Genomic DNA, 16110 nt, shown 5'->3' with positions numbered 1-16110 from the left:
TTTTAACTAGAAGATTTGTTGACATGATTTCCTTATGAGACAGTAAAGATAAATTATAATATCTATACAACATTCATATCTAGAATTGAGAAAAAAAAGGTATTCTTATTGTGGACGAACTAGAACCATGGGATTCTAACTAATTTTTTTTAATAGTCAGTACTTTGTACCATGTGTTTTGTAATGTGAATTGTATTCATGCAAATACGGAGTCTGTGCATTGTCTTGGACAGACATTGGTACTACCATCTGAGGACAGAGATTTTGGGTTGTTCGTATGATTTGTGGATTCACAAACAATGTGTGAGAACTTTTCCTTTTCTGAGGCTTCCAGTTGTTTATTCAACCAGGGAAGAAAAGACTGGAGCCAAAAATGTGCTGATTTTTTTTGGTTTTGTTGTTCAGTCATTCTGTGGGGTTTTTTTTGTTATGGAAAGCTTCAGTTTTGGCAAAAGTAAAATGTCTTTGTAAAACATCTCCAAGAAAGATTATTGTACATTATCTCAGAAGTGAACTATTTCTGCAGAAATTCTCATCTTATCTGAGAGACTCAGTTTACTCTTTCTGCCATTTTTTTTCTTTCTTTTTTCTTTTTTTTCTTTATTTTCCTTTCCCCCAGCTTTTGGTTCACATAGTCAATATAAGTTGTAAATTACAGCTCCTATGGCTACAGACCTTGATGTCCTGTGTCCGTAATGTAAAATGGGTCACGAGGAGCAATCTAAGATTGTCCAATTATGGTATTCATTGTGAAACTGCCATGTTGCCAAAAGTTATTTTGTACTGTTTTTAGTCAAGTCTCTTGACTGTTACCATGATTAGTGTCTGATAAGTTCTTGTGCTTTTTATGTTGGATATTTCTTCTTCAGTCAGAGGAAGTCTGATTTCACTCCACTGACACTAGAATGTCATTGTGTCATTCTGTTTCCTAGGAGGCTATTGAGAAACAATCATTTTTTAAGCCTATAAAGAGGATTAATAAGGGAGATGTGAAGAAAGGATTTGAAGAATCTGATCACATTTTGGAAGGTGAGAATAAGCATTAATACTTCTTTTAAAATAGGATAGTTTGTGTGAAAAGAAGTCATCACCCCCCTTTTTATACATATAACACTGAAAGTAAGACTTGAGGGACTAAATTAATTTTGTATGAAGTTTCAATCTTACATACAAATAGCTCATGCAAGATTTAATCCAGTTTCAAATAGACTTGGATGCTCTGAGCTGTGCCCCTGTAAACACTCTCTTCCAATGTAAGGACACATTTTTCTTAAGCAAATATTCTACAAAGTGATTTTTTTTTCTGAAATGTTTCCATATAGGAGTTTTTTCCTGTCCAGACATAGTCTTGTCTAAATCTTAGAGACAGCCAATTAATCTGGTATACAACTGTATTTTAGGAAAATGGGACTTGCCTGTGGCTGTAGGTATCATGAAGAACATGGCACTGCTCTGTAGCACTTTGTCACCACTGATTGTTGGTCTGTCTTTGAGGATAGGGTTTTTTTAGTGTGCTGCTTGGTTTTGCTTAGTTGGAGTCTACCAAGGACATTGTAGAGACATGGGTAAACACAGAAATTATCAGGAGAAAAAGATTTAAAATCTCTATCATTTAAGAGGGGAGAGTGACAGAGCTGTGAACTGAAGTAGTCAGTGGGAGCCATGTCATTGCTTGTATGTGTGTATATCAAAAACTAATAGCTTCTGAGAGGAAGAGTCTCAAACATCACACTTTTGGAAAGCTATGTTCTTACTGATGGTGTTGTTATTGAGAGTATTGTATACCTTTTAGAGCTCTGAAAGGGAAGTTAAATCAGGTAAAGGCACAAAGCCTGGTGTGAAGGGATTATTTTCTAAGATCACAGAGAAATATGCCCCCCTTACCCTCCATTGGGAAAGTGAGGAATTATTTAAGTAAAACACCCCATTTTCAGGTCTGTCTTTTGCTGTTTTTTGCTGTGACTCCCCTCCTGCAGTCAGCCAAGCTTCAAAGGTGCTGGTACTTCCAAGATGTCATAAGCTGTTGTTAGCAGTTTCTTATAGTGCACTTTTCTATACAAAATAAAAACACTGTGCCAGAAAAGCCAGAAATTGTTCTGAGCTAAAAGAATAGTTTATTTGAAAGGCTATAATACTGTGTGAATGCCAGAGCCCTCAAGAAGACAAGAGAAAGGCCCCTGCTACATACCAGAGTAGGTGTTGTCTCGACAAATGTGCATTTCTCACCTAATAAAGGCAGCTATTTTGTTTCTTCTGAGTTTTGAACAAGAAGAAAATAGAAACAGGATTGTGAGAACTGCTGTGAATATTAATTTTCATGTCAGCTGAATATACCATGGCCATGACTGAGAAAGGAGGTCGATTCTGACATTTAATGGTGTGTAGCATAACTGGACATTGCACCCTCAGCACTGCCAGGTAGTATGTCCTGGGAAAGAGCCCCATGCAGCAATATTGATTCCCAGTGAGATCATTTTAAGGCATTTTGGGTTTCTATTTTGGTTCCTCTGTTTCAAAGTCTGTAACCTTGTATTCTATCTGCTCAGCTAGACTATACTTGATTTATTTTTATCCTTAATCTCAGTGATGTTATCAGGGCAGTCTTGAAATGCCACCCACTTGTGTTTTAGAATGAAGATTTCTAGCAATTTGATGTGTCTGTGGTTGGGGTTTTTTTCATTTGTTTGTGGGTTGCTTTGTTTTGTTTTCCATTTTGCTTTTTAAATGTCAAACCAGAATTGTCAATTTTAGAGCTACTGGTATCCAGTTGTGGGCAGTGGAACAGATTGTCATTTAGCACATGTCAAAAAGGCAGTAGATTGCAGGCAGCACATGATGGGAGACACCCTGTAACACCAGGGATGCCCTATCTGTGGCATTTCTTTGAATTTTCTAGGAGAGATGTACCTTGGTGGCCAGGAGCATTTCTATCTGGAAACTCACTGTACTCTGGCTGTGCCAAAGGGAGAAGATGGTGAGATGGAACTCTTTGTGTCAACTCAAAATCCAATGAAGACACAGGTACTGTCTCATTAACCTGCTACCTAAAAGTCACTTCTTTCTCAGTTTCAGACTAGATAAATGGTTGGCTTTTAGTAGCTCCTATCTTGTTCAATAAAAAAATCACCACATAGGCTCAGAGTTGGGTATGGGATCTAAAGTCCATATGCATCCTACTGGTGTCCTGAATCTGCTTCCAGGTGACAGAGAAGTTTCTGTTGGCAACACATCTTTTGCAAGGGGGATTACATGCTTAACCCTTTCTGCAGAGAGAGCCAGCTGGTCAGTAGGCATGATGGTTGAATGACATGTGAGAAAGAGAGGTGGTGTAAACACTGACTCTATACACCAACTCTCCCTTTCTGTGGGATAGGGCACCAGTGCTGTGACATGTCCAAAGGTCTCATAATAGAGTGAGAGAAAGGACAGAGTGGTACAGATGTCAAACCCAGTGCTAAATGAGATCTATGTCTTGATAGCCTCATATCATGCCAGTCTCTTCCTGACTGCTTCCTGCTGCAGCGCTGTGCCTTCCCACCTCAGAGATGAAATGCTGGTCTTATTGGTTCCAATTGCATCAAATCCAATTAGCGGACCATAGGACCTGGAATGAGACAGAATATTTGCACTGTCGAAATGGTTTCAGAAAGGCAAAGTGTTGGTATCTAGTTCTTAACACCAGCTCAGCTCCCTTCATGTTCTGCTGTTCTGTTTTCCTTCAGGAGTTTACTGCTAATGCACTGGGAGTCCCTTCGAATCGTGTTGTGGTTCGAGTGAAAAGAATGGGAGGAGGATTTGGAGGAAAAGAGACTAGGAGTACTATCTTGACAACCGTAGTGGCTGTTGCAGCCTTCAAGTAAGTTTGGGTGTGGGGGAGAGGGCTTTCTTCTTTCAGACTGTCCCAGCCTGCCTCTTTCTGGAGCACCATTTACACTGAAGCACCTTCAAGACTCTTCATGTCTTGTACAGCTTATAGGAAGATTGGTATTTCCCAAAGGTGGTGTCTAATGGGCTCTTAGCTGGTAGGAGGGATTGAACCTACTCAGGTGGGATAAACTCAAGTGGGAATGTCAGCTTTTAATAGGAAAGGGGAAAACCCCCCTTACTCTGCTATTCCTTTGGTGATCTCTGAAAACACTTGTATCTCAAAGTGTCTGCCTCTCCCTTCCACTTCATCACAAACAAATTTCAAAATCCAGCAATAGCCATGCTTATTGCTTCGTATGATAGTGGTATGAGAATCTCTTCCTTGTTCAAAACTCTACTGCACCACCCTTTCACCACTGTGTCTCTGGTCTTCTGCAAACTCCCTCTTTGGATTTTTCTCTAGGAAAAGTGGCAGGCCTTGGAACCCACACTTTTCAAAGCCCTAAAGCTCAGGGAACGAACATAGACTGTAACAATTTGTGAAGCATAGATTGGAAATATGCTTCTGGTTTCTGGAGTTTTGGTCTTATCTCATCTTTAACTGTGCAAGTTTCTATGGTTGTGAGTGAAGAGGGCCTCTAAGATGACATTTGTGCTGCCTGTAGTGCTGTCCTTCCCAGTACTGCCCTTGGAGATGACCATGAGCCTTGCTGGCAATGCTAGAGGGATCTTGCAACACAGCAGCAATTTTGACAAAATACCTTTGGAAGAGAATAGCCAAACTGAAGTTCTTTACTTCTGTTCTGAGCTAACCACCTGCTTTCTCTAATTAATCAGTAATACCTTTGCATTCTTTTATTTCCTTTATCTCTGCCAGCCAAATCACTGTTTGATATCCTGGAGGTTGCAAAATAACATCTATGACATTCTCTAGGTGTTTTTACAACCTGAAGAGAGGCACTGGAAAGGCAAAATTGTTAGACAATAAAGAGCAATTCCCACTTTCCTTATTGTTTTCCTCCTTGAATAACAAATAAGCAAACATAAAATAAGGTCACATTGAAGGGTAGTTAGTACTTTACTTCGCATTATTATATTATTCCTATGGCATCCTCTTTTTCAAAGCCAAAAGAGCGTCTTGAGAAATAGTCTGGAAAACAGTGACTGCTCAGTTATTAGCATCTGCCTCTGTAAGAAATTATCCTTCTTTTTGATACAAGAATCTTTGCGAGAGTTTTCACGAGCAGACTCCAACTTCTGAGGTCTTAATTTTAGGGGGTTTTATACTCAATTTTGCCATTTTCTTAAGAGGAAGATATATAAACCAAGCAGTTTACTCTTAACTCTCCATTGCCATGCTGGATAGACAAAGAGGAGAGTCTTGTTCTGTAGGAACTGTACTGTGCATTTCAGGCTTTGCCTAATAAATGTCTCCTTTAACAGAACTGGCCGCGCAGTGAGGTGCATGCTGGATCGAGATGAGGACATGCTGATAAGTGGTGGGAGACATCCCTTCCTGGGGAGGTACAAGGTGTGCAAATATGTGAAAAGAATGCATGTTTTCTCAGTGTTGTCCCCTGAAACATCAGAGACTAGTAAGATATCGTGAAAAATGTAGCTGCTGTGGTTCTTTCACTGCTGATCTTCCCTGCTGCAAGTGGATCAGGTCAGGTGTGTTACAGTAATTTTCCTGTCAAAGTCCTGCAGAAGTTATTTTGACCTGGATAGTTCCCTTCTTGTGACCTTGGCATAAATAATTTTCTCTTCCTTGCAAACAAGACTTTGCCCCTGTTGACAAAGTCGCATTGCTCATAGATGCTCCCCCATTCCTTTACAGTATCATGTAGTGATTTGCTCTGTTAACTTCCTTTCATCTTCAATCCCCATCCAACTGCTGCTGCTTTTCAAAGCAAAAACCTGTTAAGGCAGTTGTGGCTGTGACAAGAGGCCAGCACTTAATTTAGAAGAGTTCTCTGGAACAAGATTAAGATACGTGCGTGGACCCTTTGCTGGGGAATTTCCTCAGTTACTGCCTGTGCTTGTCCTGTGCTTCATCAGGGACAGTCAGCCTTTTGGCTGTATGAGGTCCATTTAGTTTTTGGAGGGAAGTAGGAAATGGAACATTTTGTAGAAAACTGATTACTTAGGAGACTCTCTTGACAGGTTGGTTTCATGAAGAATGGGAAAGTCAAGAGTCTGGAGGTGTCATACTACAGCAATGGGGGCAACTCTGTAGACCTCTCTCACGGTGTAAGTAAAATTTTCTGATGGTTAACTAGGCAGAAGGCATTTCTTTGTGCAGCCTTTTGCTCTGACTTCAGAGAGTTGTTGTCTACAGCACTACTTGCACATGCTATGACTGAAAACAGACTTTGAAGGGGGTTTGGAGCTTCTACAATGGCTCTCTCAGCCAACTGACCTGCCTTGGCATGTGCCACATAATTCTTATTGATGCTGAATAACTTGGATTGAGCAAAAGAGTCAAGAAATGTTTGGTTTGCATTACAGAGGGCTGTGATGGAAAACTTGTTGCATAATGCAAGATGACTGACAGTTCCCCAGCTCTGGGGAAAGATAATTCCTTGGAATAAGAAACATCCCAGTCAATGGGTTAATCAGGGCACAGTGCCTAAATCAACAAGCTTATTAATGACTGGCTAAAGTTAACATTGGGTTCACAAGAACTATGGACAAAAATGGGCCTGAGTTCTGAGTTTGTCTTCAAGAAGTTTTGTGCTGATGAGCAAAAAATTCTCCTTTTCTGTCATGTTGTACATGATCAAGTCAATAGCCTAGTGTCAGTCATGTTTATTCTAGCTCACTTTCTCCAGCCCACTGAGCCTTTGGAAATTTCCACAAAAATGAATATATTTCAATAGGACAGAACTGCAACAGCTCTCTACCAGAGCTACATTCGTTGTGGCTGTTGCTGTGCAGAGCAGAATGACAGTCTTTGCGTAAGCTGAGGGCTTGGTTGAGAGTACATCTATGTGAATTGCCTATTTGACTGTGTCTGAATCAGGGAACTGGAAAGTGCTCCATGTTGAAATAAGGTTGAAATGTGTATAAACTCCTCTCTGTGCTGCTGCTGGAAGGGAAATCTGGGAACACAAGGCAGAAAGAAGCTCTACCCTTTCCCAATGTGGACAAATAGCGGACAAAGCTCTCAAAATCTTGCTGTTCAGATGTAGCTATTGAAAATCTTTATTTTAAATGGCTGCCCTTACTGCCATAGCCCAGCTGATGAGTCAGTTGATATCAGCAAGACTTCTTTTCCAACAACAGATTACTCAGTATAATTAAAAGAAAATTCTGTTTCTTCCAGATGGATAATGGCATTTAGTAGCAGTTTGACTCACCATGAGCCCAGGGCCAAAAATGACTTTGAAGCTCAATCTGTCCCAGAGTCATAGGTGTCAACAGAGAGCTGTGCATATTGTCCCATCCTTCAGGAGGATGCCACTTGACACTCCACTGCACATGGGAGTCAGTACTTGCTGCACTTCAGTGCTCTTCCAGCTGTGTAGACAGCAGAACTACAGGGTGCAAGAGAAAGTGCTGGTTGTTATAAATTGGCTTCAGAGCTTTCCAGTCTGGTTTTGGCAGCTAGTGAGAAGTCTGATTAGTGTAAAATGTGTCACCTCCATTCCTTTTCTTCACCAGGTTATGGACAGAGCCCTGTTACATTTGGATAACTCCTACAACATCCCCAATGTCAGCAGCGTGGGCACTATTTGCAAGACCAACTTGCCTTCCAACACAGCCTTCCGTGGCTTTGGAGGGCCCCAAGGAATGATGATTGCTGAGTGCTGGATGAGTGACCTTGCTCGGAAGTGTAACCTGCCACCTGAGGAGGTATAGATCCATTCACATGTTTCAGGGTGGTGCTGCCTTTGAACAAGCTCTGAGAACTGGACACAGCCACATAATATTCTTAAGCATATGAACTTTTGCTTCATTTTTGCTAAGCTCCTAGCAGGATTTCAAACTATTTTGTATGGCAGACCCATTATAGAATGAATTATCTCCTGCTTAGTTAAATTCCATGGTAGCCTCAATTGTGTAACATCTGCTTTAAGGGTAGATATTACAAAAAAAGTCCAAAGGCAGTAGGTACCCTAATCTTACTAACAATGTGCTTAAATCCCGATCTCTCAGAAATTTCCCAGCCTTAATGTGTTAGTTTCCGTTTTCTCATAAACAGATATACGCCTGTTAATTCTGTTCTGTAGAATAATTGGAGAAGTAAAACTAGGAACCAACATACCTTTGATCTCCTCCATTAAAAAGACCTTGTCTGAAGCATTAAACTTGACATGTCCTTTATATGTTCTTTGGGAAGGTGCGGAAGCTCAACCTCTATAACGAAGGAGACGTAACTCATTTTAACCAGAAGCTGGAGGGATTTACTCTACGAAGATGCTGGGATGAATGTTTGTCAAGCTCTAGCTATCATACCAGGAAGAAACTAATCGAAGAATTCAATAAGTAAGTGTTCTGGACCTGTCTTCTTGTTGCGTGCATCTGTTGCCTACTAATTTCTGAAGTTCTCTTAGCAATTTGAGTGATGTGAAGTCAGACCTTATATTTGCTGAGTGACTTCTTAAAGTTTCTCTTTTTGAAATTCCTTCATGCTTGCTCACTGTCGAAGGAAACATTTATCAGTGAACTGATGGCATAAATAAGGCAGGAATCAGACCTGTCATGACATGATTTTGTAAGCGAAATGTAGCAAAGGAGAGGGGCTCCATTAAGTCCAGCTAGGATTTTCACATGTATATCAAGGCAGTTTGTTTAGGCTTGACCTGACCTATAGTCTTTTTTAGTTGGCTTGTATATACAACTGAATAGTTAATAGCCCAGACAACTGCTTCTATAATGTATGGGGGAAGTATCTTCAGTTTGAATTTCTTCTTGCTGTGTCCCATAAAGAAAGCCATTCTTTAATACAAATTCCTGATTGACTCAGTCCATATTACATTCAAGTACATTCTACTTTGATGACTAAGCTGTTGGAGGGAAGTACAGTATTGAGTGGTGATAAAAACTTCATGAGTACACAAACAATGTTCTTTCCTTTCAGGCAGAATCGCTGGAAGAAGAGAGGGATGTGCATCATTCCTACTAAATTTGGCATCAGTTTCACTGTCCCGTTTCTGAACCAGGTCTGTAAGTGTCATTCATCTTCTCACTAGAGAAGACGGATTTACGCTGCCTCTCCCAGGCCCTCCTCCGTTTGTACTGAAATGGAGCTTCTTGGAAAAGTAGTGAATTAGTTAAGAAAGAGCACACATTTTTTGAGCCAAAATGTGCAACACAACAGTTACCAGTTTATGCTGTCCAAAAGACACCCCAATGTAGCTATGTTTGCATGGTACCCTGGTAATTTCCCTGCCTTCCCTCTTCCTCAGTAGTTGAAACACCTCTCCTGTGTTTGACCTGATTTGCTGGACTGTTGCAGGGCAGAAATTGTGTGAACAATTTCTATTGCATTTCTGAGACCTTTGCCTTGGCATGGCTGGGTGCAAACAGTAAAAATACTGCGCCATTAAGATGGCTGCAGGCCTTGTGCCAGGGTGAAGAAGGAGTTGTTTTGGCAAGAAAACAAGTTTTATGGACACCTGCAGTTATCCAATTAGTGCTGTACACCACAGTATGTTTCCCTTATGTATCCAATGTAACCTGGGGAAGAATCACATGCCTGTGTGTCACAAGCAGCATATAAGCTGCCTTTCCTCGAATAAAGTGGACATTTTTGCTAATCATATTGATTCGTATGCAATTCTGTCTGTCCCCCTCCGCCAATAATGGACTGTCAGTGGTGTTAGCAAGTTCAGGAGAAGGATGCATCTCTGTTTCACAGGGGCAGGTTTGGGTTATTTCATCTGCTTTCTGAGCTGAGAATATTGACTGAGGTTTGTTATGTCTGTCATTGGAACTTCTGGAGAGTTTGTGAGACTAAACCAAACTCACCTCAAGGGTAGACTAGTGGCTTCGTCTACACCAAAGAACAACCTTAGTCTAGTTCCAAACGAATTCTCTCTGTAGTCTGCTAAGTACTTCACTAGTTAATTTATGATGATTAATATTTCCTTTTATAGGCTGGAGCTCTGGTCCATGTGTATACAGATGGCTCTGTGTTACTTACACATGGGGGGACTGAGATGGGTCAAGGACTTCACACCAAAATGATTCAGGTAATGATGAGTTTGGACTTAACCAAATGAGACATCTTTCCAGGAAAATTACACTCTCACTACACCCTATTGCTTCAGGCATCTTGACACTTCCTCTGTGTGCATGCATAGGGTAACAAATCATGACTAATTCCTCTTCATTGTTTCAGCAGCAGTGCTAGATTTCCACACTATTATTGCAATTGAGTATGAGAATTAGATTCTTCACCATCTTAACTCTTATTATGTAGATAATGCAGGTTATACTTACAGTCTAGCTTCTCTGGCATTTTCCTTTCACCCCATAAAAGTACAGTTTACATATATTTTATACAAAAACTAGTCGTATTACAAACATATTTATCTGCATATGCTAGTTAAAAAGGCCTGAGGGAGCAACACTGCTTTGGCAGGGAAATGAGAGGGAAATCTAAAGGGCTCTTGATCCTCTGATTCTTATAATTGTTGAGAAAAGAACTTAGTCTCACAGGAGTGAATGTCTGCCACTCTGGCAAAAGTGTGTGTGCTCACACACATTCAGTCTGTGAAATGCAAACTTAACAATGTTAATAATGACTAGCACTCAGTCACTGAACCAACTGAGTTTTCAGGAAAAATGAAATTTATGATGGGAGAGAGGTTGCAGTGTGGGTCCTGGCAGTGTAAGCAATCAATGGTAATGCGCTGCTTACCAAGTGTTTACCTTTGTTCTGCAGGTTGCCAGCAGGTCCCTGGGAATCCCCACCTCCAAAATTTACATCAGTGAGACCAGCACAAACACTGTCCCAAACACCTCCCCGACAGCTGCGTCCGTCAGTACGGACATCAATGGAATGGCCGTCCATGTATGGAAGCTGAGTTATTTAAAGTAGCCAGGTTACAAACTAGAGCTCCAGAGCATGAAAAGTTGTTGTGTATTTATCTGTTGCTTAAGAAAAATGACCATCCAAAGGCAATTCTGGCCTAAGGATGCCCCATAACTTTTTTACCTGCTATAACTGCACATGATATTAGGTTATGAATGACTATATTGTTTTTTAAGTTGTTCAAAACTGTCCTTCAGTCCTTTGGTAGTTCTAAAAATAGAGTGTTTGGGATTACTCAAAATGAATGGAACAGAGCATCTATTTAGTCAACTTCTTAGTAATTCATGCAGCCTTACCTATAATTACCTATATTTATATATAGGTAGGTAGTTATATATATATATTAACCAGCCTATAGCAAATATATTTTGCTGCATGTATTAATAGCAGCTGGTTTGTGCCCGGTGCTCCAGAACCAAAGACCTTTAGGTGTTGATATGCTCATAGCAAACATTCTGCTGTAGCAATGGTGTGGTCCTGACTGCCATGGTGGAGTTACCAATGCATCTATTTGCATGATATGTGACTTTACCATTATAAAGAGGAATTTAGTACTGGCCATTCTCATTTTAAAAGAAAAGGGGAAATGTAACCTGCAAAGCAAAATCATCGGGCTGTTTTTATTCTCTGCGCAGCTTATCTGAGTAGGTTGAATTTTGGCAGGAATTTTTTTTGGGTTACAGGATTCTCTTGTAAGATATGCTAAGATGTCCTACTGTGACTTGGTACAGAGAAAGTTATGATATTTTTTGTCATGGACTGGGAAGTTCTGGGCTGGATTTTGTATTCTTTTCTGCCATCAGCACAGCCGATCTCCTTTAAAATCCTTTTCAGTCAACATTTATTCCTGTAGAGCAAGACATCTGTTAGTGAACTTTGTTCCTTTTTATGATATGCTGAAGTGGTAAGGGCAATATTGATTTAAATAGAAGGTTCTTTGAAACTCCTATAGGGCTCTTAATACTATAAGTTGGCTTTTCAAATATTAATATACTTCTCTCTCTCTTTGCCTCTAGAATGCGTGTCAAACTATCTTAAAAAGACTGGAACCGATCAAACAGTCTAATCCCAAAGGATCCTGGGAAGACTGGGTAAGCTGTTGTTAATTGGCAAACCATGTGTGCCGGTGTATCCTTCAGGCCTTCTGCATCTTGCTAGCATAGACCTGAACAAAGACAACTAACCAGAAACCTGGCAGGGGTTTCCAAGTAACCAAACCTTGCAAGAGGTCATCCCCATCAGCTATGACTTTAACACTGAGAGTTCTCCAAATTCTGGGACCTGCTTCTGATGGACTTCATCAAATAAAAGTTTTCAGTGGTTATATATATATCTTTCTAGTCAGGCTATAGTCTTGTACAGAAGGAAACCTGATTTTTAATGAAGGGATTCTGTCAGAAAGATGACTGTTGAGCTGCCATTCACCCACTGCAGTGCTCCTTGGCTGCAATATCTCTGTACCCTCAATGAGAAGAGATTGGTGGGCTGTAATGCTCCCAGGCTGTTTTCAGATCCAAGCTCTGCTCTTCGTCGGAGGAGTTTTGACTTTGGGATTTGGAAGTCAGGATGGAATTTCCTTTAGCCTCACTGAAGTCAAGGTGACCTGTCAATTTAACCTTTTGTCTCTGAGGCTAGAGGTCTAACCTGTAGCTGAGAGCTGAACAAACAAAAGCAAGTCTTAACCTCTATAAGTGGTCAAGTTCTGCCCTTGGTAGCTGCTGATGGGGCTGTTTGAGGAAGCAGCTGCAATCATGATGTTTTCCTTGGCAGTGCTGGTGTTGAGTAGCGTGACAGTTACCTGTCACTGGACACCTTCTACTTGAGGTCCCCCGGAAATGTTTTTGGGCAGCTATTTTGCAGGGACTGGTTGTACAATTACTGTTTTGTTCACTTTGCCAGATTATAGCCGCCTACCAGAGCTGTATTAGCCTGTCGGCCACAGGGTTTTACAGGTGAGTGAAAATTCACACTGCAGAGTCACAGCTCTTATCTGATTGCATGGATTCATCCAGGGCAATTCTGGGAGGATTTACAGCCCCCATCCCCTGTTGCTGCTCTAACTTAGGGTTGCATTCCCTCTCCTACCTAGAAATGTTAAGCTGACGTTTACACTCTCCTGGCTGGGGAGAAAGCAGAGCTTTGCCTGGAGCTCTGCTCTGTGTCTGCCTTGTGACTTAGTGTGGCACTAGAACTGTCATACAGGATAAGAAGGGGGAAGGGTTGTCCTTGAGGACAGCTGGCTGGAGTGGTATCCTGATTTTTGTGGAATGAGCAGATACCAGTGTTTCCAATTTTGTTCTCCCACTTCAAGCTCTTGTTGGTTCCTGTGTAGTTCTGAAATGAGGGACTTCTCCTAGTCAGCTTTACTGCTGGAGGAAAACAGACATCCATCACCTTTAAGGCAGAGGGGCTGACAAAAATAACTAAACATAGTTTTGAGAAGAACATATTTAGGACTAAAATACACTATGAGCTCATTCCTGTTGCATCTCTGAAATGTATTTTTTCTCTTAATCAAGTGACTTGTCAGTATTTTAATAAACCAGTTTTCAGATAAAGTATAAGTTTACCATGAACTGTGCTTAAAATAATTACTTACTCTAATCCAGTCTCTGGTTCAGCTTGTTTATGCTCTGAAACTTAATGGCCTCCAAGAAATGTTCAACTGTACGCTAAAAGCAAAGGGTTTGCTACAGCATTGGTGAGAATGGGTTTATAATAGTCATCAAAAGCCCAAGATTCATGGGAAAATAAAGATGGCTAAAATAGTTGGATAGTTTTGATCAGGTTTTGGAATACAAAGCAGCTTTAGCAGGTTTCTATTTATAGTTGTTTACACTTTTCATTTCTGCATGGGTTTGATGGAAGGAGTGAAATAAAAGTGAATAAGGATTTTGATAAGTTGCAATGTGGTTATATTTGTTTTATTCGTGGAATGAAATGCAGTTTTATTTCCCTTTGTATCAAGAATTCCTGACGTTGGCTACGACTTTGAAAAGAATGAAGGGAAACCATTCTCCTACTTCAGTTATGGCGTTGCTTGCTCTGAGGTTGAGATAGATTGCCTGACAGGTGACCACAAGGTGAGGGGGTCAGCAGTGAAATAGCTCTGTTTTGGTGAAGGAAACCATCACGTGCAGCTAGAGCAAATACTGGGTGTGAGCCCGTTCCTGGCTCTGCCATTGGTCTGCTGTGACCTTCAGTAAATTTCTTAACTCCTCTGTTCCCCAGTGCAACAATCTGTAAAGTGTAATAAAACAATAATTATCTACCCTGTGGGGATTTTAGAAGGCTTAATGAATGATTGCAAAAGTTATTGGATTTGCTTAAGTAAGAGATAGCAGCACTGTGTTAGTACAAATGAACAGAAGCATACTGGAATGAGTTAATCATTAAAAATAGCAATGAAGACTTTTAGAAAGAAAGAAAGAAAGAAAAAAAATCGTCAAAATCTGACCTAGTTGGTTATACTCAGGTACAGACCAGTGATACTTGCAGCTTGGAACTAATATAAATTGGGTTCATTGGATCTCTGGGGAAAAGTGTAGTGAATTCCTTTGATTTACTTTTGGACTGAACTCAGTATGAAGAGTTCAGCTGAGATAGATTTATGAATACTCTCTGAGTGTGAATACTCTGGGATAGTGTTTGGGTACATTATTCCTCACACAAGACCATAGTGTACCAGTTTCAATGAACTGTGCTGATTTATCCTTTATTTCTGTTCTTTAGAACATTCGCACAGACATTGTTATGGATGTTGGTACCAGTCTGAACCCAGCCATAGATATAGGACAGGTAAGTGAAATAGTGTTGCTGTTTCCATCACATTAAAGCAATCACACTACTCTCAGGCTTCTCTATTTATTATCCCTCTCCAGGTTGTGCCTTTGCAAACACAGCCTTTTAAAATTGGTACAGAATTATGCAGGGAAATATTCTGTTAGAGGTTTGGGGGTTTTTTGCCTTGAATATTAATGCTACAGGATATTGTCCAGTTGCCACCACACTGATGTTTTTCAGCATCTGCCCTGCCTTAGAAATGAATCATAATACTAATATTGTTGAATAACCTCATCCCATCTTATTCAACCATAGTTGAATCAGTTTTTACAGTGTGGCATGTGAGACTAAATCCTATACCTGATTTTTATACTCCTATCTGTCAACATCAAGTCCCATTTAATTCAGTGAAAATTCTTCTGTGAAGAAAGATTTAGGGTGGTAGATTGTGTTCTCTGGCTACTGCTGTGTAGAGTTCTCAACAGGAAGTTGGGCCAGTCACTTAGCTTGCAAATTCCTTGGTGAGGGACAAGCTTACTTCAATATTTTATAGCGTAATAATCACAGTATCTCTCAGCAAATAAAGACAATAAACACAGCATTGTTTGATAGACCAAGAGATAAATCATTAGACATTTGCACAGGCTTATCTAGCCATCTTAGCTCCCTTGTTAACTCTAGGTATTGATATGGTGTGACTTCAGGGAAACTGCTGCAGGATTTAGGTTTTATGGGAAAGCATGACTCGCAGAGCTCTGCTATAACTAAAATGAAACTTCTTTGAAAGCAACGTTTTTTCTGAAAAAGATTTTTTTGGAAGTGTCCAAGAGGAAATGAGGCTTTCTGTCTTTGCAGACTGTCAGTTTGCATCTGGGACTAAAAAGACAGGCTAAGTGGAGCCTGTCAAAGAGGTCTCAAACTCCTGTGTCCTTCCATGAATTACTGCAGTGGGTCTATGGGCACAGGAGAGAAAGGATGTTTCATGAGTGTAGGAATGCAATATGCGGACATGGGTTAATGAATGTTTGTGCCAAATCCCGAGACTGGTCTGACTGTTAGATATCTCAGTGGGCACAGAGAGCAGAGCTGCTTCATGCAGGGTTGTTCAAGCATGTCTTCCTCTCATAGTTGTTCCCCTTCATTTTTTAATTTTTAATTTTTTTCTCCTAAAATTTATAGTAGAAAAAATATGCAAAGAAGTCTTTGGTACTTGAATGGATATGGGGGTGTTTTTACAGGTGTCTGTTCTGGTGACCTAAGAATATACAGTACTTAGGAAAGCATTAATACTGAAATAGAAAGCATAAAATAGTTTGTCTTCAAATATTTCATCTTTAGTCCTTTTAGTCTACTTGTCCTTTGAATTATCAGTTAGTAGAACTCATTCAGTGTTAATCTACCTGGGAAGGGATCAATAT

General features: G+C 40.3%; 1 protein-coding gene across 2 annotated transcripts in view; it reads left to right on the top strand.

The window, feature by feature from the left end:
• Positions 1-16110, top strand: part of XDH (xanthine dehydrogenase) — a 53208-nt gene that overhangs the window by 31260 nt on the left and 5838 nt on the right. For both annotated transcript variants that reach the window (XM_032681951.1, XM_032681950.1), the window contains exons 21-34: positions 933-1029; positions 2897-3021; positions 3723-3856; positions 5311-5398; positions 6031-6117; positions 7531-7722; positions 8210-8355; positions 8951-9032; positions 9969-10064; positions 10760-10888; positions 11926-12000; positions 12809-12861; positions 13878-13992; positions 14642-14707. In XM_032681951.1, the coding sequence (XP_032537842.1) occupies positions 933-1029; positions 2897-3021; positions 3723-3856; positions 5311-5398; positions 6031-6117; positions 7531-7722; positions 8210-8355; positions 8951-9032; positions 9969-10064; positions 10760-10888; positions 11926-12000; positions 12809-12861; positions 13878-13992; positions 14642-14707 (1485 nt within the window). The remainder of the gene's footprint in view (positions 1-932; positions 1030-2896; positions 3022-3722; positions 3857-5310; positions 5399-6030; positions 6118-7530; positions 7723-8209; positions 8356-8950; positions 9033-9968; positions 10065-10759; positions 10889-11925; positions 12001-12808; positions 12862-13877; positions 13993-14641; positions 14708-16110) is intronic.

The sequence above is a fragment of the Chiroxiphia lanceolata genome, chromosome 3 (assembly GCF_009829145.1).
Source record: "Chiroxiphia lanceolata isolate bChiLan1 chromosome 3, bChiLan1.pri, whole genome shotgun sequence".
NCBI classification, from domain to species: Eukaryota; Metazoa; Chordata; class Aves; order Passeriformes; family Pipridae; genus Chiroxiphia; species Chiroxiphia lanceolata.
This window is presented reverse-complemented; position numbering and strand designations above follow the sequence as displayed.